This window comes from Salvelinus fontinalis, chromosome 34 (assembly GCF_029448725.1).
Source record: "Salvelinus fontinalis isolate EN_2023a chromosome 34, ASM2944872v1, whole genome shotgun sequence".
Classification (NCBI taxonomy): Eukaryota; Metazoa; Chordata; class Actinopteri; order Salmoniformes; family Salmonidae; genus Salvelinus; species Salvelinus fontinalis.
The window spans coordinates 27062614-27090050 of record NC_074698.1 but is presented as its reverse complement, the minus strand read 5'-3'; the positions used below and the strand labels follow the sequence as shown (position 1 = coordinate 27090050).

Below are 27437 nucleotides of genomic sequence, written 5' to 3'. Positions count from 1 at the left end.
GTTAAAACCTACAGGAGGGTAGCTCTTCAGGAACAGGGTTGGAGTTAAAACCTACAGGAGGGTACCTCTACACTAACAGGGTTGGAGTTAAAACCTACAGGAGGGTACCTCTACAGGAACAGGGTTGGAGTTAAAACCTACAGGAGGGTACCTCTACAGGAACAGGGTTGGAGTTAAAACCTACAGGAGGGTAGCTCTCCAGGAACAGGGTTGGAGTTAAAACCTACAGGAGGGTAGCTCTTCAGGAACAGGGTTGGAGTTAAAACCTACAGGAGGGTAGCTCTTCAGGAACAGGGTTGGAGTTAAAACCTACAGGAGGGTAGCTCTTCAGGAACAGGGTTGGAGTTAAAACCTACAGGAGGGTAGCTCTTCAGGAACAGGGTTGGAGTTAAAACCTACAGGAGGGTAGCTCTACAGGAACAGGGTTGGAGTTAAAACCTACAGGAGGGTAGCTCTTCAGGAACAGGGTTGGAGTTAAAACCTACAGGAGGGTAGCTCTTCAGGAACAGGGTTGGAGTTAAAACCTACAGGAGGGTAGCTCTTCAGGAACAGGGTTGGAGTTAAAACCTACAGGAGGGTAGCTCTTCAGGAACAGGGTTGGAGTTAAAACCTACAGGAGGTTAGCTCTTCAGGAACAGGGTTGGAGTTAAAACCTACAGGAGGGTAGCTCTTCAGGAACAGGGTTGGAGTTAAAACCTACAGGAGGGTACCTCTACAGGAACAGGGTTGGAGTTAAAACCTACAGGAGGGTACCTCTACAGGAACAGGGTTGGAGTTAAAACCTACAGGAGGGTACCTCTACAGGAACAGGGTTGGAGTTAAAACCTACAGGAGGGTAGCTCTTCAGGAACAGGGTTGGAGTTAAAACCTACAGGAGGGTAGCTCTTCAGGAACAGGGTTGGAGTTAAAATCTACAGGAGGGTACCTCTACAGGAACAGGGTTGGAGTTAAAACCTACAGGAGGGTACCTCTACAGGAACAGGGTTGGAGTTAAAACCTACAGGAGGGTAGCTCTTCAGGAACAGGGTTGGAGTTAAAACCTACAGGAAGGTAGCTCTTCAGGAACAGGGTTGGAGTTAAAACCTACAGGAGGGTAGCTCTACAGGAACAGGGTTGGAGAGCACTGATATAGAGAAAGACTATATTGCGGTACCATTCTATTATGTGTTTTGTGACGATGTGTGTGTGTGTGTGCTTGTGTTCATTTGTGTTTCTTCTGACCTAGTTTCTTCTGACGATCATGAGTGTGAATGTGTGATTGCAGATTGAGAGGCGCTTGGAGCTGGTCCGTCTGGTGTCCCACAACGCACACAAGAGACTGGTCACCTGTCTACAGGGTCACATCGGAACGGAGGCAGAAAAGAGACACGTAAGGACAATCTCCTTCTCTACCTCCTTCTCATCCTCTATTATCACACCTTCTCACTCTCTCCTCTTCTATCTCTCCTTCTCTACCTCCTTCTCATCCTCTATTATCACACCTTCTCACTCTCTCCTCTTCTATCTCTCCTTCTCACCCTCTCCTTCTCACCCTCTCCTCTTCTCTCCTTCTCTTCCTCTCCTTCTCACCCTCTTCTATTTCTCCTTCTCACCCTCTCCTCTCCTATCTCTCCTTCTCACCCTCTCCTCTTCTATCCTTCTCACCTTCTCCTTCTCACCCTCTCCTCTTCTATCTCGCCTTCTCTTCCTCTCCTTCTCACCCTCTCCTCTTCTATCTCTCCTTCTCACCCTCTCCTCTTCTATCTCTCCTTCTCTACCTCTCCTTCTCACTCTCTCCTCTTCTATCTCTCCTTCTCTTCCTCTCCATCTCACCCTCTCCTCTTCTATCTCTCCTTCTCACCCTCTCCTCTTCTATCTCTCCTTCTCTACCTCTCCTTCTCACCCTCTCCTCTTCTATCTCTCCTTCTCTTCCTCTCCATCTCACCCTCTCCTCTTCTATCTCTCCTTCTCACCCTCTCCTCTTCTATCTCTCCTTCTCTTCCTCTTCTATCTCTCCTTCTCTTCTATCTCTCCTTCTCACCCTCTCCTCTTCAATCTCTCCTTCTCTACCTCTCCTTCTCACACTCTCCTCTTGTATCTCTCCTTCTCTTCCTCTTCAATCTCTCCTCTTCTATCTCTCATTCTCACCCTCCTCTTCTATCTCTCCTTCACAGGGAGATGTGTTGTGAACAGCTCTTACCTCTAACTTAGACATCCACATTAACCACATGCTAATGTCAGTTAAAGATGTGCAATTACTGTAATTTTGAGTTATTTCATGGTAGGGTTTGAGCGCTAGAGAAAGGAACCCGAGACTGAGACAAGTTAGCCATCCTCTCAATGTTCTCTCTCCTCTGCAATCACTACACAGCATCTCTCAGTAAATAGAGGAGAGACTCAGTGGACAAACATGTGGAGTAGGCCTCTCCAAACCCTCCACTATCTTTCCAATCTACTGTGAGCCAGACCCGCCCCAGTGATGCCGCATTACTGATATGACTGGCATTACTGTCATTACTTTCACTCCAGAATTGTCTGCTTATCTCGTGTTCGATACATGGACCTTTATAATTCCGAATAGACTTGCCCAGAACTGGCTGAGAGTTTGTGTTTCGAGGGGTGGACACTTCGCTAGTCTCTTGTCACTTCGCTAGTCTATATATTCTAACACGTCTCCCCCCAGAACTTAATCGAGCATCTGGCGCATAATACAACATTTTAGTTCTGGGTGTCCGAGATGAAAGATGATACAGTAACATGTCTTGTGTTGAGCAATTTAACTACAAACCCCATGATGCCTTGTATTTCCTGCCACAGAAAAAGCTCCCTCTGACAGCCCTGTCCCAGGCCATGCAGGATGGAGGAAGCCAGCTGGGGGAGGAGTCACTGATTGGGTGAGTGTGGAGCAATGACAGCAGACATATGTATATGGGTCCGGTTTCCCAGGTACAATGGAGATTCTCCATGCTTCTTAGTCCAAGACCAGGCTACATCTGTGTTTGGGAAACCAGACAATGATATCTGTGGTTTGAACATGGTTTCTACATGTTTAACATGCGGATTCAGAAAGATTCAGTTGAGAAAGTTAGTCCATAAGCACAGAACATGATCAGAATACAGGACTAAACTAGTGAGAGTTATACAGGGATGGATATGGTTGTTTAAAAGTCCCCAAATGTGTTAGTGGTATTCCTACATTACCTATTACTCTCAGCTTTAGGATTGATAATGCAGTGATAATGGTGTGTCTCTCTCTCTCTCTCCTCTTTCTCTCTGTTTATCTGTGTGTATGTGTCTTTACGTGGTGAGTGTCTTTACACGTGTGTGTCTCTCTCTCTCTCCTCTTTCTCTCTGTTTATCTGTGTGTATGTGTCTTTACGTGGTGAGTGTCTTTACACGTGTGTGTCTCTCTCTCTCTCCTCTTTCTCTCTGTTTATCTGTGTGTACGTGTCTTTACGTGTGAGTGTCTTTACACGTGTGTGTCTCTCTCTCTCTCCTCTTTCTCTCTGTTTATCTGTGTGTACGTGTCTTTACGTGTGAGTGTCTTTACACGTGTGTGTCTCTCTCTCTCTCCTCTTTCTCTCTGTTTATCTGTGTGTATGTGTCTTTACGCGTGTGTGTCTTTACGTGTGAGTGTCTTTACACGTGTGTGTCTCTCTCTCTCTCCTCTTTCTCTCTGTTTATCTGTGTGTATGTGTCTTTACATGTGCGTGTCTTTACACGTGTGTGTGTGGCAGTAAGATGATGGATGTGTGTGGGGAGGCAGAGAGCAGACTAGCATCTGAGCTGATGCAACACGAGGTCCAGCTAGAGAGAGACATCCTGGAACCTCTCAACCAGCTAGCAGAGGTGACCACCAACACTCTCCATATCTTACCCTGGCATTGATAACACTGAGCATGCCAATGGTCATACTAATGATAATGACACCATTTATGATCACTCCTATACCTACCCAGGTGGACATTCCCAACATCCTGAGACAGAGGAAACAGCTGGCTAAACTAGTCCTAGACTATGACTCAGCCAGAGCCAGGTACTGTACTAGAACCCCAGAGCCAGGTACTGTACTAGAACCCCAGAGCCAGGTACTGTACTAGAACCCCAGAGCCAGGTACTGGACTGGAACCCCAGAGCCAGGTACTGGACTGGAACCCCAGAGCCAGGTACTGGACTGGAACCCCAGAGCCAGGTACTGGACTGGAACCCCAGAGCCAGGTACTGGACTGGAACCCCAGAGCCAGGTACTGGACTGGAACCCCAGAGCCAGGTACTGGACTGGAACCCCAGAGCCAGGTACTGGACTGGAACCCCAGAGCCAGGTACTGGACTGGAACCCCAGAGCCAGGTACTGGACTGGAACCCCAGAGCCAGGTACTGGACTGGAACCCCAGAGCCAGGTACTGGACTGGAACCCCAAAAATAAAGATATGCCAAAAATAAAATAAAATATTTTGCAAAAGTTGTATGTGCATTTCTCAAGTGAAGATCTATGTTCACACATAGATGAGACAAAGTTCCACATCTCCATTATATTTTATTTTTGTTCCAGGTGGTTGCAGGCAAGCAAGTCTATTCACTTTTCCACAAACTACCAGGCCACTGTCGCCAAGGTTGAGACTCTCAAAGACGAGATGGACGAGGCCCTGAACAAAGTGGAGATGTGTAAGGTACTGTAGGTAGTATTCATTAAATTCTAACTAGACTTGTTCAATGAAAAGGAACTGGTCACTCGCTAGCAAAAAACATACTGTAGTAACAAGACTCTGGAGAAAAGCTGTTGGTTTATAAGATTGATTTGGGATAAAAACAGAACAGCTCTTTTTTACAGATTGATTCACCATATCAAGTGTCTCCACTGAAATCACGTCAACATGTATTTACTTTCATAGTGTATTGAACTGATATTATTTATAATATGTAATGTATTGTATAACCAAATGTGCACATACAGCAGAGGATGTAATGGTGGGCAAAGTGGGAGAATTAGGTTTCCAGGGAATTCTGCAGGTTTCCAGCACTATGAAAAACTCTGAGTATAAAGGAAAGTCTAGGGACAGTACAGGGCAGCATGAGAGCACACACTCCTGCTATTCCTAGATGACCTTGAGAAATTGGGAATACCTTCCTGCTCTAATGACTGGAGGTAAAGTTGAAAAGATGGCGTCATATTCCAGCTAAGGCTTCTTAATCATGACAGGATCATATCTGATGACCTGGCTGAACAGAGGGTTATTGTGACAGGGGTATGAACAGAGGGTTATTGTGACAGGGGTATGAACAGAGGGTTATTGTGACAGGGGTATGAACAGAAGGTTATTGTGACAGGGGTATGAACAGAGGGTTATTGTGACAGGGGTATGAACAGAGGGTTATTGTGACAGGGGTATGAACAGAGGGTTATTGTGACAGGGGTATGAACAGAGGGTTATTGTGACAGGGGTATGAACAGAGGGTTATTGTGACAGGGGTATGAACAGAGGGTTATTGTGACAGGGGTATGAACAGAGGGTTATTGTGACAGGGGTATGAACAGAGGGTTATTGTGACAGGGGTATGAACAGAGGGTTATTGTGACAGGGGTATGAACAGAGGGTTATTGTGACAGGGGTATGAACAGAGGGTTATTGTGACAGGGGTATGAACAGAGGGTTATTGTGACAGGGGTATGAACAGAGGGTTATTGTGACAGGGGTATGAACAGAGGGTTATTGTGACAGGGGTATGAACAGAGGGTTATTGTGACAGGGGTATGAACAGAGGGTTATTGTGACAGGGGTATGAACAGAGGGTTATTGTGACAGGGGTATGAACAGAGGGTTATTGTGACAGGGGTATGAACAGAGGGTTATTGTGACAGGGGTATGAACAGAGAGTTATTGTGACAGGGGTATGAACAGAGGGTTATTGTGACAGGGGTATGAACAGAGGGTTATTGTGACAGGGGTATGAACAGAGGGTTATTGTGACAGGGGTATGAACAGAGGGTTATTGTGACAGGGGTATGAACAGAGGGTTATTGTGACAGGGGTATGAACAGAGGGTTATTGTGACAGGGGTATGAACAGAGGGTTATTGTGACAGGGGTATGAACAGAAGGTTATTGTGACAGGGGTATGAACAGAGCCTGACATACATGTTATTAGGGCTATGTTATTAAAGGGTCATGACTGTGCTGTCAGTTACCTTTACATGCTATTCACATTGTCAGGTTCAATGTTCTGGTTCAATGATCCAGAGGGATACTAAAGAAAGCAGGCTAGATGTATTAACCACAATGGGTGTTGCAGCTTCAAGACAATATACGTCACAAGCACATTTATCTATAACCTCCAACTAGGCCCCCTTTCCCAAACAGACCCCGCCCCCTTCTGTGTCTAGGATGTACAATCAATCTCTGTGGGGTAGACCCAATCAACAGTGCTGATGTTCATGGTCCTTCCTCAGGACCAGCTGTCTGCGGACATGTATAACTTCTCCTCCAAGGAGGGAGACTACGCCCGCTACTATGTTATTGTGAGTATTCTTCATCCTGACTACATTATAACATCAGCATTTCCTTCAGATCCCATTTGACCCACATTTAGCTCATCATTTGAAATGTTACATTAACAGTAGGGTAGTATTGGATTGAATAACTTTCTTGCCCCCCATGGAATTTAAGGTGTGGCATTTGAAATAAATTGAATATGTGATACAATATAAATGTGTGTGATGCCATGTGAATGTGTGTGATGCCATGTGAATGTGTGTGATGCCATGTGAATGTGTGTGATGCCATGTGAATGTGTGTGATGTCATGTGAATGTGTGTGATGCCATGTGAATGTGTGTGATGCCATGTGAATGTGTGTGATGCCATGTGAATGTGTGTGATGTCATGTGAATGTGTGTGATGCCATGTGAATGTGTGTGATGCCATGTGAATGTGTGTGATGCCATGTGAATGTGTGTGATGCCATGTGAATGTGTGTGATGCCATGTGAATGTGTGTGATGCCATGTGAATGTGTGTGATGCCATGTGAATGTGTGTGATGCCATGTGAATGTGTGTGATGCCATGTGAATGTGTGTGATGCCATGTGAATGTGTGTGATGCCATGTGAATGTGTGTGATGCCATGTGAATGTGTGTGATGCCATGTGAATGTGTGTGATGCCATGTGAATGTGTGTGATGCCATGTGAATGTGTGTGATGCCATGTGAATGTGTGTGATGCCATGTGAATGTGTGTGATGCCATGTGAACGTGTATCAGTTGGTAGAGGCCCAGGCTGACTACCACAGGAGGTCTCTGGCTGCTCTGGAAGGAGTCCTGCCGACCATACAGGCACAGAACGGTAAAGGAAACCTTAATGAATCAAACCTGTTAACAATTATCTTGATAAAATACAAAACATTAATGTTCTTTTCCTGCAAGGATAAATTCAGCTGAATGTTGATTCAAAATGCTTTCTCACTTCATGCAATGAATGTTCTGACTGCATCACCTTGGTCAGATATGTTTGACCTCTAACCAGTTGGTCAGATATGTTTGACCTCTAACCAGTTGGTCAGATATGTTTGACCTCTAACCAGTTGGTCAGATATGTTTGACCTCTAACCAGTTGGTCAGATATGTTTGACCTCTAACCAGTTGGTCAGATATGTTTGACCTCTAACCAGTTGGTCAGATATGTTTGACCTCTAACCAGTTGGTCAGATATGTTTGACCTCTAACCAGTTGGTCAGATATGTTTGACCTCTAACCAGTTGGTCAGATATGTTTGACCTCTAACCAGTTGGTCAGATATGTTTGACCTCTAACCAGTTGGTCAGATATGTTTGACCTCTAACCAGTAGTCTCTTTCATTTCAAAGCCAGTATTCACAAAGCACAGACAACTTTTCATGTCATGTTAAGTAGGATACCGAGTCTGATAAAGGTGTGTTATAAAAAGAGAAAATCTCAAGTGACTTACCTGCGTCGGTTTGTTATGTCTTGGCTCTTCATGGCCTTAGCAGTAAAACAAAGAGGTGCTAATGAGCAGTTTTTCTCTGACTTAATGAAATAGGAATTAGATTGAATCAGGTTCAATTAGATTTGAGTGAAAATGGCTCTATTGTCTTAACATCTACAGTCACATCTGGGCCCGTATCCCCCTGTCCGTATAAAGCTGATTCATTATGAACTGAAAGGCTAAACTGATCCTAGATCAGCAGTCCTACTCTGAGTGCTTTTGGAATAGAGGCCCTGGTCTCACTCTGCAACAGATCAATTAATGACATGTGCTAAGATGCAGTTGGTTATTAGTGAGCAATCGGTTAGTCTGTTAGTCGTGCTCTGAAATGACAGGAATAACCTAGCAGTGAGAACAGAATCTTTGTTTCCACACATACTGTTCATGATAATGAAACTGACCTACGCTGGCGGCCATGTTGTGCCCTGTGTACAGACTCATGGATGGAGAAGCCTGCGTACGGCACGGCTCTGGAAGAGCACCTGAAGAGGAGTAACCGTGAGATCGCCCTGCCCTTAGAGGCCTGTATCATGATGCTGCTGGAGACTGGCATGAAGGAGGAGGTAACCATGACGATGATGAGGAAAAGAATGGACTAGCGCAGGGTTCATCAACTAGATCTTTTCTTGAGTAGATGGTCAGGGGGACAGAATATAATTACAAATTATTTGTAGATGGCAAATTGACCGCAAGAAGCCCATACAGATATAATATTGGACTAAAGCATAAGAATTTCAAACCTTGCTTACATTTGTATAGGATCAATTGCAGTATATCTCTCCATTATGTGTGGGAATAGTTTGGAACAGATTTCCAAAATGAAAAGCACTTGGAGCTGATTTGCTGGTGTTTTTACAGTCTTTCAGGTCCAACAAAAAACTTGGGGGGACAATTCAAATAATGTGGACCGCCAGTTGGGTAACCCTGGGCTAGTGTTTTTATAGTGCTTCTCACTAGGTCTCAATGCACTGCTAGTTATTGAGGGTAAGTCACCCTATCCATATCTAATGTGTAGCAAACTACCCACTCCTTTATGATCAAAACCAACATGTTACAGACAGAAGACTAGGCAATTGCCATTTCACACACATGCTGAGTAAGAGCCTACGGTCTGGTACTGATGACATCTGTGGTCTGGTCCTTTGTTTGGTTAACCAGCCTCGTGCCTTGGAGGGAAGTTTTCAACTGTAACGCTTTAATTTCTTTTCTTTTTATACAGACAGAACTGTTGTTGCAAATATCTTTCGCTCAACCTCAAAGACTCGTATCTCTAGATGTGAAATGATAGTATCTATTTTCTCTCTCCTTCCTTGTCTCAGTCATACCCAAACCAGACGGCCTTCTCTAATATTAGAACAGAAAGTAGACATCCATTTCCCCCTCAAAGAGCTTCTCAATTCAATGCAAATTGCCATTTTTCCTCGTGTATATTTGTATCTGAACGTGGTTAGTTTGTTGAACCAGTTCTAATTTGCTATGAAGAAAAAAACATTTGTAAACTTTAAGACTTTAAAACTGTATCTCTCTCTTTTCAGGGTCTGTTCCGAATCGCTGCTGGGGCCTCCAAACTAAAGAAACTGAAGGCAGCACTGGACTGTTCCACCTCCCAGTTAGAGGAGTTTTACTCCGACCCCCATGCTGTAGCTGGTATGACCCATTTCCCTTTTATAACTTATTAAAGTTGTTTTCGTTCCCCTTTACTCTCAATAGTCTATGCAGGGGTTGAATTTGGGGGTGCAGAGTAGAAGACAATACAATCTGCAATCTTTGGATTTGAGAACATATTCAGTCCAGTGGGAATGGTGTATATTTGAGTTGAAAATGATCATGTATCCTGCCATGCCCTCCAACGAACCATCAAACAGGCAAAGCGCCAACACAGGGCTAAGATTGAATCCAGACTCCGACACTCGTCTTATGTGGCAGGGCTTGCAAACTATTACAGACTACAAAGGGAAGCACAGCCGCTAGCTGCCCAGTGACACAAGCCATCCAGACGAGCGAAATCACTTCTATGATCACTTTGAGGCAAGCAATACTGAGGCATGCATGAGAGCATCAGCTGTTCCGGACGACTCTGTGATCACGCTCTCCGTAGTCGATGTGAGTAAGACCTTTATTAAACAGGTCAACATTCACAAGGCTGCAGGGCCAGACGGATTACCAGGACGTGTGCTCCGGGCATGTGCTGACCAACTGGCAGGTGTCTTCACTGACATTTTCAACATGTCCCTAATTGAGTCTATAATACCAACATGTTTCAAGCAGACCACCATAGTTCCTGTGCCCAAGAACACTAAGGCAACCTGCCTAAATGACTACAGAACCGTACCGTAGTGGTTCATAGCCATGAAGTGCTTTGAAAGGCTGGTATTGGCTCACATCAACACCATTATCCTAGAAACCCTAGACCCACTCCAATTTGCATACCGCCCAAACAGATCCACAGATGATGCAATCTCTATTGCACTCCACACTGCCCTTTCCCACCTGGACAAAAGAAACACATACGTGAGAATGCTATTCATTGACTACAGCTCAGGATTCAACACCATAGTACCCTCAAAGCTCATCACTAAGCTAAGGACCCTGGGACTAAACACCTCCCTCTGCAACTGGATCCTGGACTTCCTGACGGGCCGCCCCCAGGTGGTGAGGGTACGTATCAACATATCTGCCATGCTGATCCTCAACACTGGAGTCCCTCAGGGGTGCGTGCTCAGTCCCCTCCTGTACTCCCTGTTCACCCACGACTGTGTGGCCCGGTACGACTCCAACACCATCATTAAGTTTGCAGACAACACAACAGTGGTAGGCCTGAACACCGACAACGACGAGACAGCCTATGGGAGGAGGTTAGAGACCTGGCTCGGTGGTGCCAGAATAACAACCTATCCCTCAACGTAACCAAGACTAAGGAGATGATTGTGGACTACAGGAAAAGGAGGACCGAGCACGCCCCCATTCTCATCGACGGGGCTGTAGTGGAGCAGGTTGAGAGCTTCAAGTTCCTTGGTGTCCACATCACCAACAAACTAGAGTGATCCAAGCACACCAAGACAGTTTGTAAAGAGGGCACGACAAAGCCTATTCCCCCTCAGGAAACTAAAAAGATTTGGCATGGGTCCTCAGATCCTCAAAAGGTTCTACAGCTGCAACATCGAGAGCATCCTGACTGGTTGCATCACTGCCTGGTACGGCAATTGCTCGGCCTCCGACTGCAAGGCGCTACAGAGGGTAGTGCGTACGGCCCAGTACATCACTGGGGCCAAGCTTCCTGCCATCCAGGTCCTCTATACCAGGCGGTGTCAGAGGAAGGCCCTAAAAATTGTCAAGGACCCCACCCTTCCCAGCCATAGACTGTTCTCTCTACTACCGCATTGCAAGCGGTACCGGAGTGCCAAGTCTAGGACCAAAAGACTTCTCAACAGCTTTTACCCCCAAGCCATAAGACTCGTGAACAGGTAATCAAATGGCTACCCGGACTATTTGCATTGCGTGTGGTGTGTGTGTGTGTCCCAACCCCTCTTTACACTGCTGCTACTCTGTTTATCAGTATGCATAGTCACTTTAACCATACCTACATGTACATACTACCTCAACTAGCCCGACAAACCAGTGCCTGTATATAGCCTCGTTGCTGTTATTATTCACTGTCTTTTTACTGTTGTTTTTTATATTTTTTATATTGTTCACCTAATACCTATTTCTTTACTTAAAAATTGCACTTTTGGTTAGGGCCTGTAAGTAAGCAAATACCTGTTATATTTGGCACACGTGACAAATAAGCTTTGATTTGATTTTAAGGGGACAGTCCCACTACTTCCAAAAGCACAATTGAACCCCATTCAGTTCATGTACTATAATGCACCATATTTGTGGTTGTGTTGTCCGTGTCTCTGTCCAGGAGCTCTGAAGTCCTACCTCAGAGAGCTGCCTGAACCCCTTATGACCTTCGCACTGTATGATGAGTGGACACAAGCCTCCAAGTAAGAATACTACGATTCACTGTCCACAAATACACTGGAGAATATACTCATCACACTCTGCAGTGAAACACTTTTCAAGACCATGCTCGTATTCACTAGGCACAAAACAGAAGAAAACGGACCGAAACGTGGATTTGGCAAATAAGAAATCATTTTTTGCGTTTTCCGTTGCAAAGCGTTTTGCTATGGTGTGCCCTAATGAATACAACCCAAACACAACAAGTGTTTATTATATTGAAACATTGTACCATCTTATTTGGGTATGTAATGTTGTGTTGTACAGTGTGTCTGACCCAGACAGGAGACTTCAGGCTTTGTGGGTGGCATGTGACGGTTTGCCAAAGAACCACAAGGCCAACTTTAGGTGAGTGTCAATGTTGGAAACATATAATCGTCCACCATTCGAATTATATGCTCCCAAAAGGGATTTATTTATGAGATGCACATAAGGTCTATGGTTCAATCCCTCATTGGGATTTTGTTTGCAGGTATCTGGTAAAATTCCTATCCAAGCTGGCCCAGGACAGTGAGGTGAATAAGATGACTCCCAGTAACATCGCCATAGTGCTGGGACCCAACCTGCTCTGGTCCAAGACTGAGGGGTGAGCAATACACATCCATCCCATGCATCAAAAAGAAAGGACCAAGGCACTCTTCATATCATTCATAACAATTCCTTTATTTGTATGGCATGTTCAATGGAAACAAAGATAACACATAAAAATCTTTGTTTCCAAGTGTCTTGGTCCTCCTTTATTTTTGATGACCCATTTACCCCTTTTACCAAAGAGCACCTTCTGTCTACAAAAAACTACCGTTGTGCACCTTAGCAGTGCTTCCCTGTCTTCTTATTTCTACAAATCCATCTCCTGCATTTGAGTTAAACAATTAGCATTGGTAGTGTTGTACAGTACATATATACAGTAGTTAATTGATCTTGATGTTTCATTGATCTTGATGTCTGTCTCTCCCCCTCTGTCCTCAGGACTCTGGCAGAGATGGCTGCTGCTACCTCGGTCCATGTGGTGGCCATCATAGAACCTATCATCCAACACGCTGACTGGTTCTTCCCAGATGGTAAGAGACCTCTACTTGAACCTGGGAGGGATTGTGTTACAGAAAGTCTTTATCTAAGTGACTATGTTACTCCTAAGTTACTCCTCACGCGACATAGAACAGGAAATGCCTGTTGTCTTGTTTGCTGACCTCTGTGTTTCACTTCTCACCAGACGTGGACTTTAACGTGTCGGGCATGTTCGTGGCCATGACCCCTGAACCTGACCCAGGCCCTTTCGAGAGGCGACGCCCCGGAAGCCTGGTGGACGGGGACACTCCCCGCAAAGACAGGTACCTGTCCTACCCCCGTAGCAGCCCCCGTCCCAGCCCAGGTCTCAGCACCCATCCCCGGACACTGACCAGGCAGGAGTCCAAGGGGGCCGTCTCAGCCCTCTATGTAGTGGCTGACGAGTCCATCACAGTCAGAGAAACGCCCGCTGGGGAGCAGGAAGAGCCAATCCACTGCCTTCTTAATAAAGTCCAAGCTATACCCTAGGAGACAGTTTGTGAATCCATAATCCCACTTTGTGAAAGTCCATTCCAATTCCAATGTGTTTGTGTGTGTTTTAACACTACAGTATTACCGATATGTAAGATGATTGTAGAAACAAACCAATAAAATGTGTGTTTAAACCGAGGCCAGCGGTGAACGTGATGAATAAGCACACTTTCTCACAAAGAATTGTTCTTAAATGTAACATATTGTTTCAGGAGATATAAGGATTAACCCTCACTTGTCTTGAATTGAATCACACTTTTATCAAGCTGTGTCACCATTTTGAAATGCGAAACAATGTTTAACACTTTGAACCTCTTATATGCCACCTCTATTAAAGCTTAGGTTTTAGGTTACTGGTTGTGTGTTTTGTCACTCTATTCTGTTGTCAAGCTGTAAGAAATGGCAGGAGCTCAAAGTTCACTAGTTCAAAGGTCACTTGAACTAGAATCATGTGATCTCTGCTTTAGCAATGGCCTTTGGTTAATACCTCATTCTTCTCTCTCTCTCTCTGGAGCGGTCTCTCTTTTAACTGCCTTTCTGTATCAGTCCCTGTCTCTGTCTCTTTGTCTCTGTCTCTGTCTCTGTCTTTCTGTCTCTCTCCTCTCTGTCTCTCTGTGTCTGTCTCTCTCCTCTCTGTCTCTCTCTGTCTCTCTCCTCTCTGATGTTGTCATCGGTGTGTCTTCACCCCTCACTCTCTCCCCTCTCCCCCCTGTATAGCCCTGCTCCTAACAAACTGGGTGACCCCACCCCCACCCCACGTAGAGCTGCCACTCTAAATAGAAAACAGCACCATCATGCCTCTTCGCCCGCCTTCCAGCCCCCTCTACCACCGCCAGAGGCTGGAGGCGTCCCCCAGACCCAGGAGCAAACTCTGTGTGGGAGTACGGAGGCTGGCCAGCCTGGCCTGGCTGGGGGTGGTGGTGGTGGTGGTGGTAGTGGGGGTCAAGGTCAGGGTGGGGCACCAGAGGTCCAGGTGGCCACAGGGCAGCAGCCTCTGCCTCTTACCCAGCACAGCGCTGAGGAGAGCAGGTAAGGAGGAAGCAGAAACTGAGTCCCTCCCCTCCCGTCACCAATCAGCCAAACAGAAACCAGAAGGTTGTGCGCCGCCCTGCTGTCGATCCTGATTGATCAACCTATAGCTACTCACTCTGTCATTGACCGTTATGTGTTTGGTTGTTCCCTTTATGTTCTATGCAGGCTAATACTGTGTGTTGTAATCACACCCAATGAAATCAAGTACGCTGTAAATCAAACCGATGTCCCAAAACCAATGATTTAGCTGTTTATTGAAAGGCCTCTCCTAGTGATCCAGGAAGCAGCTTTGTGATTGAAGCTTGTCTATTGTCCTATCCCTTCCCAGACAGGGTGCTTGTCCTGCCTTCTTAAATATTTGTCTGTCCGGACCATTCATGTGGCTGTCTGTTGGTCAGCCCTCCCCCAAGCATGCAAACCTGTCTGCTTTGGCGTTTCATGTAGTTGTCTAATGTTTGCCCCAAACTCTTGACTCACAGCCCTATGGTTTACCATGCTGGTATCATCCCAAGCAGGCTTGGTACTCCTGCTCTGGTTATCCTCAATGCATGTGCAACTGTAATTAGTTTCCTTGAATGAACTTCCCGTGTTTCCTGTAGTGTTTTTGCATCTGTTTTGTGTCAGTTGGAAACACACGGTGTTTCCTCTCATTATGAGAGACATAATTGTCTTTAATCTTTCCATGTTATGATTTGACTCATGTAACTGTCACTGTAATTGTTCTTATACATGATTGCCAAGGAAGTGACTAACTTGACCTGTGATGCAGTTTGATTGAGACCTGGCTTGTAGACTGACAGGTGACAGTGGGTTTGTCCTGTATCTTCACAGCCCTGGCCATGACCCCACCTCCACCCCCCCTCCCCTGAGGAACGGGGGCTCCCAGCTCACCGTGGGGACGCCCCACTCCCAGGCAGGATGCAGGGGTCCCAGCCCCCACATTGGACGCAGAGGTGAGAGAGAACACACTCTGACCACCCAACACCCTCTGGTAGTTTCCACTTAAGAGACTGACACAACGTATTTCAACTAGTATATCCCATTTAGTAGACACTTTCATCCACAACGACTTACAGTCATGCATACATACATGGGTGGTGCTGGGAATCGAACCAACTATCCTGGCGTTGCAAGCACCATTTTCTACCAACTGAGCTACAGAGGACCACAATAGCATCAATCAAATCAGACAGAAAGCTCAGACCTTTTTAACTCACGTACTTATCAGTGCTTTGATCAGTGTGATTTCATAGTTTAAATACATGGTTTTATTGTGTCTTCCCCAGGTACTAAGAAGCAAGCCCCTGCCCCACCCAAACAGGCCAACCCCTTTGTAGCTAATGTCTCCACCCTTGGCCACAGTCCCGCGTCTAACAACCCCTACCCCCTCATCGCTCCACGACGCCACTCTGGTAAAGAAACCCCCATCCACGCCCCCAGCCACCCGCCCCCACAGCCCCCACAAGCCCCCCAGTCTCAGGGGGAGTCAGACCCCTCTCCGCCCCACACCCCCACACCCCCTAGCACCCCTCCTCACGATGGTCCAACCTCCACCCCCTTCACCCCTCTATCCTCCTTCCACTCTGGCTCCCTCCCTCGCCCCACCAGGCCGGCTCCGAAGCCACGCTCCCGACCTACAGTTCCGCCGCCGCGTCAGCCGCCCACCAATGACGACAGCAACGGGACCTGCGGCTCCGCCTCCAAGGTCATCACCGGTAAAGTTACAGTCCATCCTTTCCCAAACCAAACTACTCATGACTATAACGGATATTAAACTGTCATGACACAAACTACCCATGACTATAACGGATATTAAACTGTCATGACACAAACTACTCATGACTATAACGGATATTAAACTGTCATGACACAAACTACTCATGACTATAATGGATATTAAACTGTCATGACACAAACTACTCATGACTATAACGGATATTAAACTGTCATGACACAAACTACTCATGACTATAACGGATATTAAACTGTCATGACACAAACTACCCATGACTATAACGGATATTAAACTGTCATGACACAAACTACCCATGACTATAACGGATAATAAACTGTCATGACACAAACTACTCATGACTATAACGGATATTAAACTGTCATGACACAAACTACTCATGACTATAACGGATATTAAACTGTCATGACACAAACTACTCATGATTATAACGGATATTAAACTGTCATGACACAAACTACTCATGACTATAACGGATATTAAACTGTCATGACACAAACTACTCATGACTATAACGGATATTAAACTGTTATGACACAAACTACTCATGACTATAACGGATATTAAACTGTTATGACACAAACTTACTTGGGTGAGCTAGTTGGCCAGTATACCTTACAACAGAGGACTCCATCCAGCTCTCAATATGTGCTGTGTGAGTCATAGGTAATAGAGTCATAGCCCATATCCTATCAGAGATATGATACATCGTGTGGTAAAAAGGGAACATACTCTGGTGAGAAAGGACGTCTCTAGAAGGTATGACACAGTCTAAAATGCAGCCAGAGAAAGGACGTCTCTAGAAGGTATGACACACAGTCTAAAATGCAGCCAGAGAAAGGACGTCTCTAGAAGGTATGACACACAGTCTAAAATGCAGCCAGAGAAAGGACGTCTCTAGAAGGTATGACACACAGTCTAAAATGCAGCCAGAGAAAGGACGTCTCTAGAAGGTATGACACACAGTCTAAAATGCAGCCAGAGAAAGGAAGGACGGAGGGATGACTAAAAGAAGGATAGAGTTTCAGTGTATTATTCACCAATCGGCTCCTATTAGCTTCACATAATAATCAGAGCTGGAAATGAATCTCAACAGAGGAGTTTGTGGGTGTGTGTGGGGGTGGCAGTTTTCCTGGTTGGAACTCTCAAGGTTTCAAGCAGAGCAGGAGGCTCCCTGGCTGACTCAGACACGGTATTGCAGTAGCACATACTGATGTATTGTTGGCTCTATTTCCATACACACACACACACACACACACACACACACACACACACACACACACACACACACACACACACACACACACACACACACACACACATCCTGCACTAATGGAAATGTCCTTGTTTGCCAAACGTTCCATTATATGCTCAGAGTCCAAATCAGAAAAAAAAGTCCTATTCAACAATGTAGCCGGGAATTTGTCTCGGTGTACGATACTGTCTCTGGGCCTGTGCTAACAGCATTCATTTACTTTCAAATCATTTAAAATATTACATTACATTTCATAACACTTTTCACAACACATTAAGTGTGTGCCCTCAGGCCACTAATATTATATTATACTGCATGTTATCTATGCATTCTTTCTTTAGTCTGGAAGGACATTTTGAGAATCTTTTGTTTCAAGCTCTGGCTAAGTCTGTTTCAGACATAGTTACACAAAAAGCACTACATAAAAAGTGTATGCACAAATGTATTAGATATTAAACAGTGACACAAAGCAAACACAACACGAAGTCTTCTACTGTATTAACACAGTTAACTGTCCAACTGCCAATGAAATCATATGCTGCTGACAATGCTAGCTAATCGAGCATTGTGTGATTTCATCAGGACTCTCACAGAGAGAGAAATGTAACAATGAAAGGTGTTTGTTCACTTGGATTCATGTCTCACTGCCTTTAGTATTGCCTCACGCACACCATACACTGTAATTGTGGTGATTTAATTTAAAATGCATGATGGGTAAATATTGGAATATTGCAGATGTGTGAGCTGCCGCCCTGCCTGTGAGCTGAGATTGAGAGGCAGGTAATGGTAAGGATATGATTGGCTGACGCTCTGAGTTGCAGCCCCTTGCTCTCCGTGTGTGTGCGTAAGTGCTCTTGTGTTTGTCTGCATGTGTGTGCGTGTCTGCCTGCGTGTGCCTGTGTGTGTGTGTGGTTGAGCCCAATGCATTAACCCTGCCTGCCAATAGTAAATAACATACATGTGATTCCCACCCTGTTGTGCCATGGCTGTGGTTGAAGGCTACTTACACCTACCCTTGTTAACTAACCACTCTTAACACCCCTGGGATAGTCCAAGAGATGGTCCAGTCTGATACTGATGGTCCAGTCTGATACTGATGGTCCAGTCTGATACTGATGGTCCAGTCGGTACTCTACTTCCTATTTCTTATCTAAGTCAAATAATAGAAGGCCTGGACATTAGAATGAATCTGCATAAAAGCAAAGAGTTGTGGGATATTTGAACATTCATGTCCAGACCATCTAAAGGACTGGATTTAGCTTCATTTCCTTGAAGCCCTCTAGAACCCAGGTGATGCACTTCTAGCATTTCAGAGTAGCACACCAACAATACTCTCCAAGCCACTCTGTTATTGAAATCCCATTTCCCACATCGGAAAATGTACGAACTGTGACTAGAACGTGGCATTCAACTTCCCTGTCATAGTCAAATGTCTTTCCTTTTTTATTATATATATAAAAAATTGCAATATGACAAATCCTTGGTGTCTTTTCTCCAGTATGCAAAAGTGGCATTCAACTACCCTGTCATAGTCAAATGTATTTCCTTTTATTTTTTATTATATATATATATATAATATATATATATATATATATATATATATATATATATATATACACACACTGCTCAAAAAAATAAAGGGAACACTTAAACAACACAATGTAACTCCAAGTCAATCACACTTCTGTGAAATCAAACTGTCCACTTAGGAAGCAACACTGATTGACAATACATTTCACATGCTGTTGTGCAAATGGAATAGACAAAAGGTGGAAATTATAGGCAATTAGCAAGACACCCCCCAAAACAGGAGTGATTCTGCAGGTGGTGACCACAGACCACTTCTCAGTTCCTATGCTTCCTGGCTGATGTTTTGGTCACTTTTGAATGCTGGCGGTGCTCTCACTCTAGTGGTAGCATGAGACGGAGTCTACAACCCACACAAGTGGCTCAGGTAGTGCAGTTCATCCAGGATGGCACATCAATGCGAACTGTGGCAAAAAGGTTTGCTGTGTCTGTCAGCGTAGTGTCCAGAGCATGCAGGCGCTACCAGGAGACAGGCCAGTACATCAGGAGACGTGGAGGAGGCCGTAGGAGGGCAACAATCCAGCAGCAGGACCGGTACCTCCGCCTTTGTGCAAGGAGGTGCACTGCCAGAGCCCTGCAAAATGACCTCCAGCAGGCCACAAATGTCCATGTGTCAGCATATGGTCTCACAAGGGGTCTGAGGATCTCATCTCGGTACCTAATGGCAGTCAGGCTACCTCTGGAGAGCACATGGAGGGCTGTGCGGCCCCACAAAGAAATGCCACCCCACACCATGACTAACCCATCGCCAAAGCGGTCATGCTGGAGGATCTTTATTTTTTTGAGCAGTATATATATATATATATATATATATATATATATATATATATATATATATATATATATATATATTTTACAATATGACAAATCCTTGGTGTCTTTTCTCCAGTATGCAGAGTTTGTGTGCTTTCCTTAGGTTTGAGGTGTCTGATGTGGATATGGTCTGTTCGGTGACTGATGTGTGTGCCTCTGTCTGTTCTGTAGAGCTTCTTGCTGCAGACTGATAGTGGTGTACTACAGGGTTAAGGTCAATTGCATCATTTCAGGAAGTGAACTGAAACCGAAAAATCCTAATTGAAAACGATAATTAGCACTTCTCAATTCTTTAACTGGTATTTCAATTTATCTCCTGAATTGGCTAATACCACTTCTCAATTCTTAAACTGAAATGTTCATTTATCCCCTGAATTGGTTAATAAATATCACTTCTCAATTCTTGAACTGGAATTTAAATTTATCCCCTGAATTGCCTGAATTAAAATGGAATTAATACTAACCCTAGTAGGCTGTGTTTTGCCTGATTGATCACTTACCTGTCAATCTAAATGTCTTCTGTAGATGCCAGCCTGAACTTGAAGGGGATTGGCCGAGCCCTTATCCCTGAAATTACGGTGGGCATACAAGGGGAGAGCTCTGCTGGTCATGAGCCCGCCCCCTCTCCAACCCCACCCTCGGACCCTGAGATCCAATCAGAGAGCACCAGTCTGTGAAAGCGGGAGGGATCACTCCAACTGACATCACCAAAAAAACATTCTGCCTCTGCCCAATTGGTCAATATGCTAGCCATTCGTCCAATCGCCGTAGTCAGAGTCAGCTCTGAGCCTCTACAGACTGGACCATACAAACTCCCTGTGCTCCATCAATCCAGTGAGCAATAATGTCTGCAACAAACAATCCCTAGCCAACATGACTCTCTACAACAATACAGGGACTAGACAACCTTCTCTAGCTCCAAAATCCAAACTCAGCACTGTTGGCACCCACCCAACACCAACACCCTTCCATAAACCATCAACCCTGAACAGTATTGGAACTGGAGCACAGGATCACCCCATGTTCATTGAACCTTCAACCTGCTAAACATGATATATATATATATATATATAACCACTGAACTCCAATGCTGGCGAAGCTGTAATGTTATGACCCAGTACCTGGAAGCATCTGATGCAAATCTGAATATACTGTTTCATCGTTGATCTTTGGATCCATTGTAGAATGCTGACATTGAATTGGGGCTGGGTGGGAGGCTAAGCTTGTAAACCTAAAAGCTCAGAACTAGTATGTTTGTATTATGCAGCTTTCCTCCCTGTGGTACATTGTATGGTGGTTGTAGGAATGTTTTTTTGAATGGAAATTGCTCATTTGTATACATGTCCTCAATGCATTACCTAAGTTTGTCTACAAAACTGCAAATTTGCCCCATTTGAGAAATTTCTTTAATGGTTTTTAATGGGCCAAATAATACAAATATAATGCAGAAAGTGCTATTGATGAGCAAATATACATGGTGAGCCCAAAGAATCCTATAAAGTGCCCTACTTGATTTGATGAGAGCTCAAGGACCAAAGATGCTAGTTGATTAATAACTACATTTGGTGAGTGTGCTGCTTTGTGTTTCTAATATAAATGTTTTAATAAATAGTTGCCAAGGACCAAAAAAGTATCAGTGAGGAGTGCAATTGAAGTAACTGGATTCGTTTCATAGTGTGCCTTCTCCACTCCCAATATTCACCCTGTTTTATTCGTTTCATAGTGTTCCTTCTCCACTCCCAATATTCACCCTGTTTCATTTGTTTCATAGTGTGCCTTCTCCACTCCCAATATTCACCCTGTTTCATTCGTTTCATAGTGTTCCTTCTCCACTCCCAATATTCACCCTGTTTCATTTGTTTCATAGTGTGCCTTCTCCACTCCCAATATTCACCCTGTTTCATTCGTTGCATAGTGTGCCTTCTCCACTCCCAATATTCACCCTGTTTCATTCGTTGTTTTTAACCTGTCTTACCTCAATATACTATAGGACCGAGTTTTATTCGACCCCAATCAAACCATGTGATACATTGTTATTGACAGAGCTGAATTCAAACAAAATAGTCACCCCTGCCAAAAATGTGTATACCAGTCACAGATTTCCCCTTTAAAAGAAAAGTGATGGATTGGACATTTCCTGCCACAGATTTTTTATTTGAGAAGTTATTTGTTTTGATATCCGTTTTGATTTAATTTAGCTCAGGAAATGGACAAGCAACAACCCAACAGAACAATATCCCAGGTTTTATTTTATGATTACTATTCAAATTAAGGATATTATGTTGACAATCTTTAGTGGGTAACTTGGCTTGTCACTATGCTTTCGATTATTGCCTTTTGTTTCACTACATTGCACGTTTTGAATGTGATTTGCGTAGCTTTTTTTTCTGCCCGTGTCTTTTCAACCTGAACAAAGATTATCGATAATGAGTGAATGGATCCGCCACTGTTTGTTCATATTAAAGGAAAATAGTTTTGGGTATTATTACTCCAAATAAAGAAAACAAAACATGACTTAAAACAGTAATAATCCGTGTTTATTCATGTCAGCTGAATACTGAATTTATACTGTATATTCTAATCTAATGGAATGTATACTATTAGTAAGAACTATAATAAATGTAGCATATTAAGAGGCATCATGCCCATTTAAACACTGCCATATAGTAAAGATACAAATTGTCTGAAAGGAACTGGCATAAATAGAATAATATACCAGTTTCATCTGAGGACAAATGTTGACAGCTGCGCCATCCAGGGTGCAACATAAATAGGAGGAACTTTTGTACCAATTCCATGGCATAGGGATTATGAACTGGTACAAAAAACTACACTTGATTCAATACTTAGAGTTTTTCAATTTAAATTATTATATACAATTCTTGCCACCAACAGAATGCCATATATAATGGGGCAACAATCTCAGCTCTGTAGATTTTGCTGTGAAGAGACAGAATCACTAGATAATTTATTCTGGTATTGTCCCTATGTAGCTTGTTTCTGGTCACAGGTTGAGGAATGGTTAAAAAAAATCACAACATGCACTTAAAATTAACCTTACAAATAGCAGTGTTGGGCTATTTGGAAAGCCATAGTCAGTCAATAATATAATAATACTCATAGGAAAGGTTTTCATCTTTAGCTCACAATCTGTGCATAATATACGATTAGAAAGATTCAAAAATATTGGGGAAAAATCACAGCACAATTGAAAAAGATATGGCAAAAGAGGGTGGTCTATGGTGATAGGTGGGATTGGCTGAGGGTTGGGATTAAAGCGTTTGGTAATGTATTATTGTTGTGTGACTGCTTTATATAAAAGTATCATGTATGTCAAATGTATGTTCATGTAGCAAAAAAAGCTGTAAAAAAAGCTGAAGATATTTGTCCTCTGAAGAGGGGGGGGGGGGTGGAGGGGTTAAAACAACTATACATTGCTATTATACAATAATAAATAACAGCCTGCTGTGACACTTCAGCAGCACTCCTATGATGCTGCAGCAATGGCCAAGCACCACCTGTCCCTGCCAATATCATTGGCTGTTGACAATTCCTCACTAGGCCCAGTAGCCAATGATAAAGACGGCGATGGAGAGGCAGATGATGAGGTTGGCGTCGACCATGTGGCTAAGGCATGGGTCCTCTTCCAGAGAGCTAGCGGGGTCGAGAAGAAGAGGGGGTTGTGGGGCGCTGTCACCCTGCTTCTGCCGCTCCATCCCACACAGCCAGTAGAGGGCGGCCTTCAGCCTGGACTGGCTCCTCACACTGGCTTCTGAGGACACTGGGGAGAGAGAAATGTGGGTATATGCGTATGAGCAGTGTTTGACTTGGACTGGAACACACCAGTACTGGCGCCTCAGTTTTGAGTACCGGCATCTTATAGAATATTGCTGTCTTAAAAATATTCATGCACCTAAATATAAACAGTACTGGCACCCAAAATGAATGCTGGCACCTATTTCAGTCCACTTCAAGCACTGGGATTGTGAGTATTGAATGAATCATGGGCCATAGTATTGTTGAAGCAACTTACCAGTATTAACCTACTGCTACCTAAAAAGGGACAACACTACCCACCTTTCCTCTGAAGGTGTGTCTCTCTGTTAGCCTCCTGCTCCCTATCTTCTATCTCGGTCTCTGTAGCACTAGTCACAGTCTCTACTGTCTCTAAAGCTCCACTGCTCTTCTCCACCTTATCAAATCTGGTGAACCAGGTGAGGCGACTGATCTGTTCCGTAGCAACAACACAAACACAGCAACGGTTAGTGATAGGCCATATCGTGCTCACATTTAGAACACTGTCTATCTCAAGTTTATATTTGATTTAGACAGTACTGTAGATGCAAATTCTTAATTTATCACAGTGTCGTTGAAATCAATAGGTTGATTTGTTCAAATACACAATTGCCATCACTATCACTATCAAGATACTGTATTTGAGCTCTGGTTTAGTAGCACTCCCCAGCCTCCACTCACCTGCTCTGGGCTGGGTTTCTCCGTGGCCAGGCTGACCCCCACCACCACCACCAGGGTGAACATAGACAGCATGGTGGAGAAGTAGAGGTAGTGGACATGTTTCACCACATCAGGCCTGCTGTCTTCCTGGTAACACAGTGGTGAGGGATAGATAAAGTCTAGGGCCATCCTCACACCGCCCACCAGTAGGCCCAGGAACAGGCCCCAGAAAGCACCCTGCAGAACACAAAGGAGGGACATTTCATCTCTATATCATCTTTCAATACATCTGATTGGTACTGCAATCTGACTTTTACTGCAATCTGATTGCAAATTGAGTAGAATTTCATTCCTGTAGGTGGAAACCAAGTTCAGCCTATTTTCAGATGCAAACACTTACCTTCACTACAGACACAGTACCAGTCAAGTGTTTGGACACACCTACTCATTCCAGGGGTTTTCTTTCTTTGTACTATTTTTTACATTGTAGAATAATAGTGAAGACATCAAAACTATGAAATAACACATTGAATCGTGTAGAAATCGCAAAATATATTTGAGATTCTTCAAAGTAGCCACCCTTTGCCTTAATGACAGCTTTGCACACTCTTGGCATTCTCTTAACCAACTTCATGAGGTCACCTGGAATGCATTTCAATTAACAGGTGTGCCGTGTTAAAAGTTAATTTGTGGAATTTCTTTCCTTAATGCATTTGAGCCAGTCAGTTGTGTTGTGACAAGGTAGGGGTGGCATACAGAAGATAGCCCTATTTGGTAAAAGACCAAGTCCATATTATGGCAAGAACAGCTGAAATAAGCAAAGAGAAACGACAGTCCGTCATTACTTTAAGACACGAAGGTCAGTCAATACGGAACTGTGCAGTCGCAAAAACCATCAAGCGCTAAGATGAAACTGGTTCTCATGAGGACCACCACAGGAATGGCAGACCCAGAGTTACCTCTGCTGCAGAGGATAAGTTCATTAGTTACCAGCCTCAGAAATTGCAGCCCAAATAAATGCTTCACAGAGTTCAAATAACAGACACATCTCAAAATCAACTGTTCAGAGGAGACTGTTTGAATCAGGCCTTCATGGTCAAATTGCTGCAAATAAACCACTACTAAAGTACACCAATAATAAGAAGAGACTTGCTTGGGCCAAGAAACATGAGCAATTGACATTAGATCCATGGAAATGTGTCCTTTTCGTCCAAATGTTAGATTTTTGGTTCCAACCGCAGTGTCTTTGTGAGACGCATACTTTCACTACATATACCTTCACTACACACATTTTCACCACACCTTCACTACACATACCTTCACTACACATACCATCACTGCACATACTTTCACTACACACACCTTCACTATAGATACCTTCACTACACTACAGACACCTTCACTACCTCACAGAATGTACTCTGTATTTACACTTTCTACCTCTCTCTCTGCCCCGTCTCTCTCTCTCTCGCTCTCTCCCCAACACACACACACACACACACAAAAAAACACCTTCTCATTGGTCCTCTTCCAGAAGCATCCAGTCAGGAAGACGATGGAAACAGGAGGCTGGAGGTAGGTACTGATGGACTGGATGTAGATAAACAGCTGTCCTCCCTGACTGGCCTGGACCACAGGGATCCAGAGCACTGACACCACCACCAGAACCAGCACAAACATCCTGAGGAGGATAGTGTATGTGTACCTTCCCACGAGCATGAGTATGTGTATGCATGAGTATGAGTGCACGTGTATGTGTACCTTCCCACGAGCATGAGTATGTGTATGCATGAGTATGAGTGCACGTGTATGTGTACCTTCCCACGAGCATGAGTTCCCACTCGGTTGCGCGGGGCCGGACATGCCTCCACAGGTCCATGGTGAAGATGGTGCTGGAGCTGTTGAAGATGGAGGTGAGGGAGGACATGAGAGCAGCAATCATCACCGCCATCATCAGACCACGCAGACCTGGAGAGCAAGAGAGAGAGACAGGAGTATGGAGAGTACAGAGAGAGAGAGAGAGACAGGAGTATGGAGAGTACAGAGAGAGAGAGAGACAGGAGTATGTAGAGTACACACAGAGAGAGAGACAGGAGTATGGAGAGTACACACAGAGAGAGAGACAGGAGTATGGAGAGTACACAGAGAGAGAGACAGGAGTATGGAGAGTACACAGAGAGAGACATGAGTATGGAGAGTACAGAGAGAGAGAGAGAGACATGAGTATGTAGAGTACACAGAGAGAGAGAGAGACAGGAGTATAGAGAGTACAGAGAGAGAGAGAGACAGGAGTATGGAGAGTACACAGAGAGACAGGAGTATGGAGAGCACACAGAGAGAGAGAGACAGGAGTATGTAGAGTACACAGGGAGAGAGAGAGAGCAAGACAGGAGTATGGAGAGTACACAGAGAGAGAGAGAGGAGTATGGAGAGCACACAGAGAGAGAGAGACAGGAGTATAGAGAGTACAGAGAGAGAGACAGGAGTATGGAGAGTACAGAGAGAGAGAGAGAGACAGGAGTATAGAGAGTACAGAAAGAGAGACAGGAGTATGGAGAGCACACAGAGAGAGAGAGAAAACGGGAGTATGGAGAGTACACAGAGAGAGAGAGAGACAGGAGTATGGAGAGTACACAGAGAGAGAGAGAGACAGGAGTATAGAGAGTACAGAGAGAGAGAGACAGGAGTATGGAGAGCACACAGAGAGAGAGAGAAAACGGGAGTATGGAGAGTACACAGAGAGAGAGAGACAGGAGTATGGAGAGTACACAGAGAGAGAGAGAGACAGGAGTATGGAGAGTACAGAGAGAGAGAGAGAGAGAGACAGGAGTATGTAGAGTACACACAGAGAGAGAGACAGGAGTATGGAGAGTACACAGAGAGAGAGAGACAGGAGTATGGAGAGTACACACAGAGAGAGAGACAGGAGTATGGAGAGTACAGAGAGAGAGAGACATGAGTATGGAGAGTACAGAGAGAGAGAGAGACATGAGTATGGAGAGTACACAAAGAGAGAGAGACA

The 27437-nt window shown here is 44.4% G+C and overlaps 2 protein-coding genes across 5 annotated transcripts in view; one reads left to right on the top strand and one right to left on the bottom strand.

The window, feature by feature from the left end:
* The window catches only part of LOC129833640 (rho GTPase-activating protein 17-like), a 66786-nt gene extending 44305 nt beyond the window's left edge, over positions 1-22481 (top strand). Inside the window, exons 3-21 of one of the 4 annotated variants that reach the window (XM_055898344.1) lie at positions 1265-1369; positions 2797-2873; positions 3717-3828; positions 3939-4015; positions 4532-4649; positions 6427-6495; positions 7236-7317; positions 8412-8539; positions 9512-9623; positions 11884-11965; positions 12249-12329; positions 12454-12567; positions 12951-13042; positions 13195-13312; positions 14238-14549; positions 15384-15505; positions 15839-16267; positions 18296-18346; positions 20486-20575. In XM_055898344.1, the coding sequence (XP_055754319.1) occupies positions 1265-1369; positions 2797-2873; positions 3717-3828; positions 3939-4015; positions 4532-4649; positions 6427-6495; positions 7236-7317; positions 8412-8539; positions 9512-9623; positions 11884-11965; positions 12249-12329; positions 12454-12567; positions 12951-13042; positions 13195-13312; positions 14238-14549; positions 15384-15505; positions 15839-16267; positions 18296-18303 (2238 nt within the window). In that variant the 3' untranslated portion in view covers positions 18304-18346; positions 20486-20575. Of the gene's footprint in view, positions 1-1264; positions 1370-2796; positions 2874-3716; positions 3829-3938; positions 4016-4531; positions 4650-6426; positions 6496-7235; positions 7318-8411; positions 8540-9511; positions 9624-11883; positions 11966-12248; positions 12330-12453; positions 12568-12950; positions 13043-13194; positions 13313-14237; positions 14550-15383; positions 15506-15838; positions 16268-18295; positions 18347-20485 lie in introns of all 4 variants that reach the window. The other 3 variants (XM_055898345.1, XM_055898343.1, XM_055898346.1) reach the window with 3 other exon arrangements.
* Positions 22476-27415, bottom strand: LOC129833641 (sodium/myo-inositol cotransporter 2-like). The gene is made up of 5 exons (XM_055898347.1): positions 26233-27415; positions 25928-26096; positions 24437-24652; positions 24038-24188; positions 22476-23741 (listed from the first exon to the last, which is right to left on the bottom strand). The coding sequence occupies exons 1-5, from the start codon at positions 26634-26636 to the stop codon at positions 23518-23520; spliced, it is 1164 nt and encodes a 387-aa protein (XP_055754322.1). The 5' UTR covers positions 26637-27415; the 3' UTR covers positions 22476-23517.
* Positions 27416-27437: the final 22 nt, after the last annotated feature.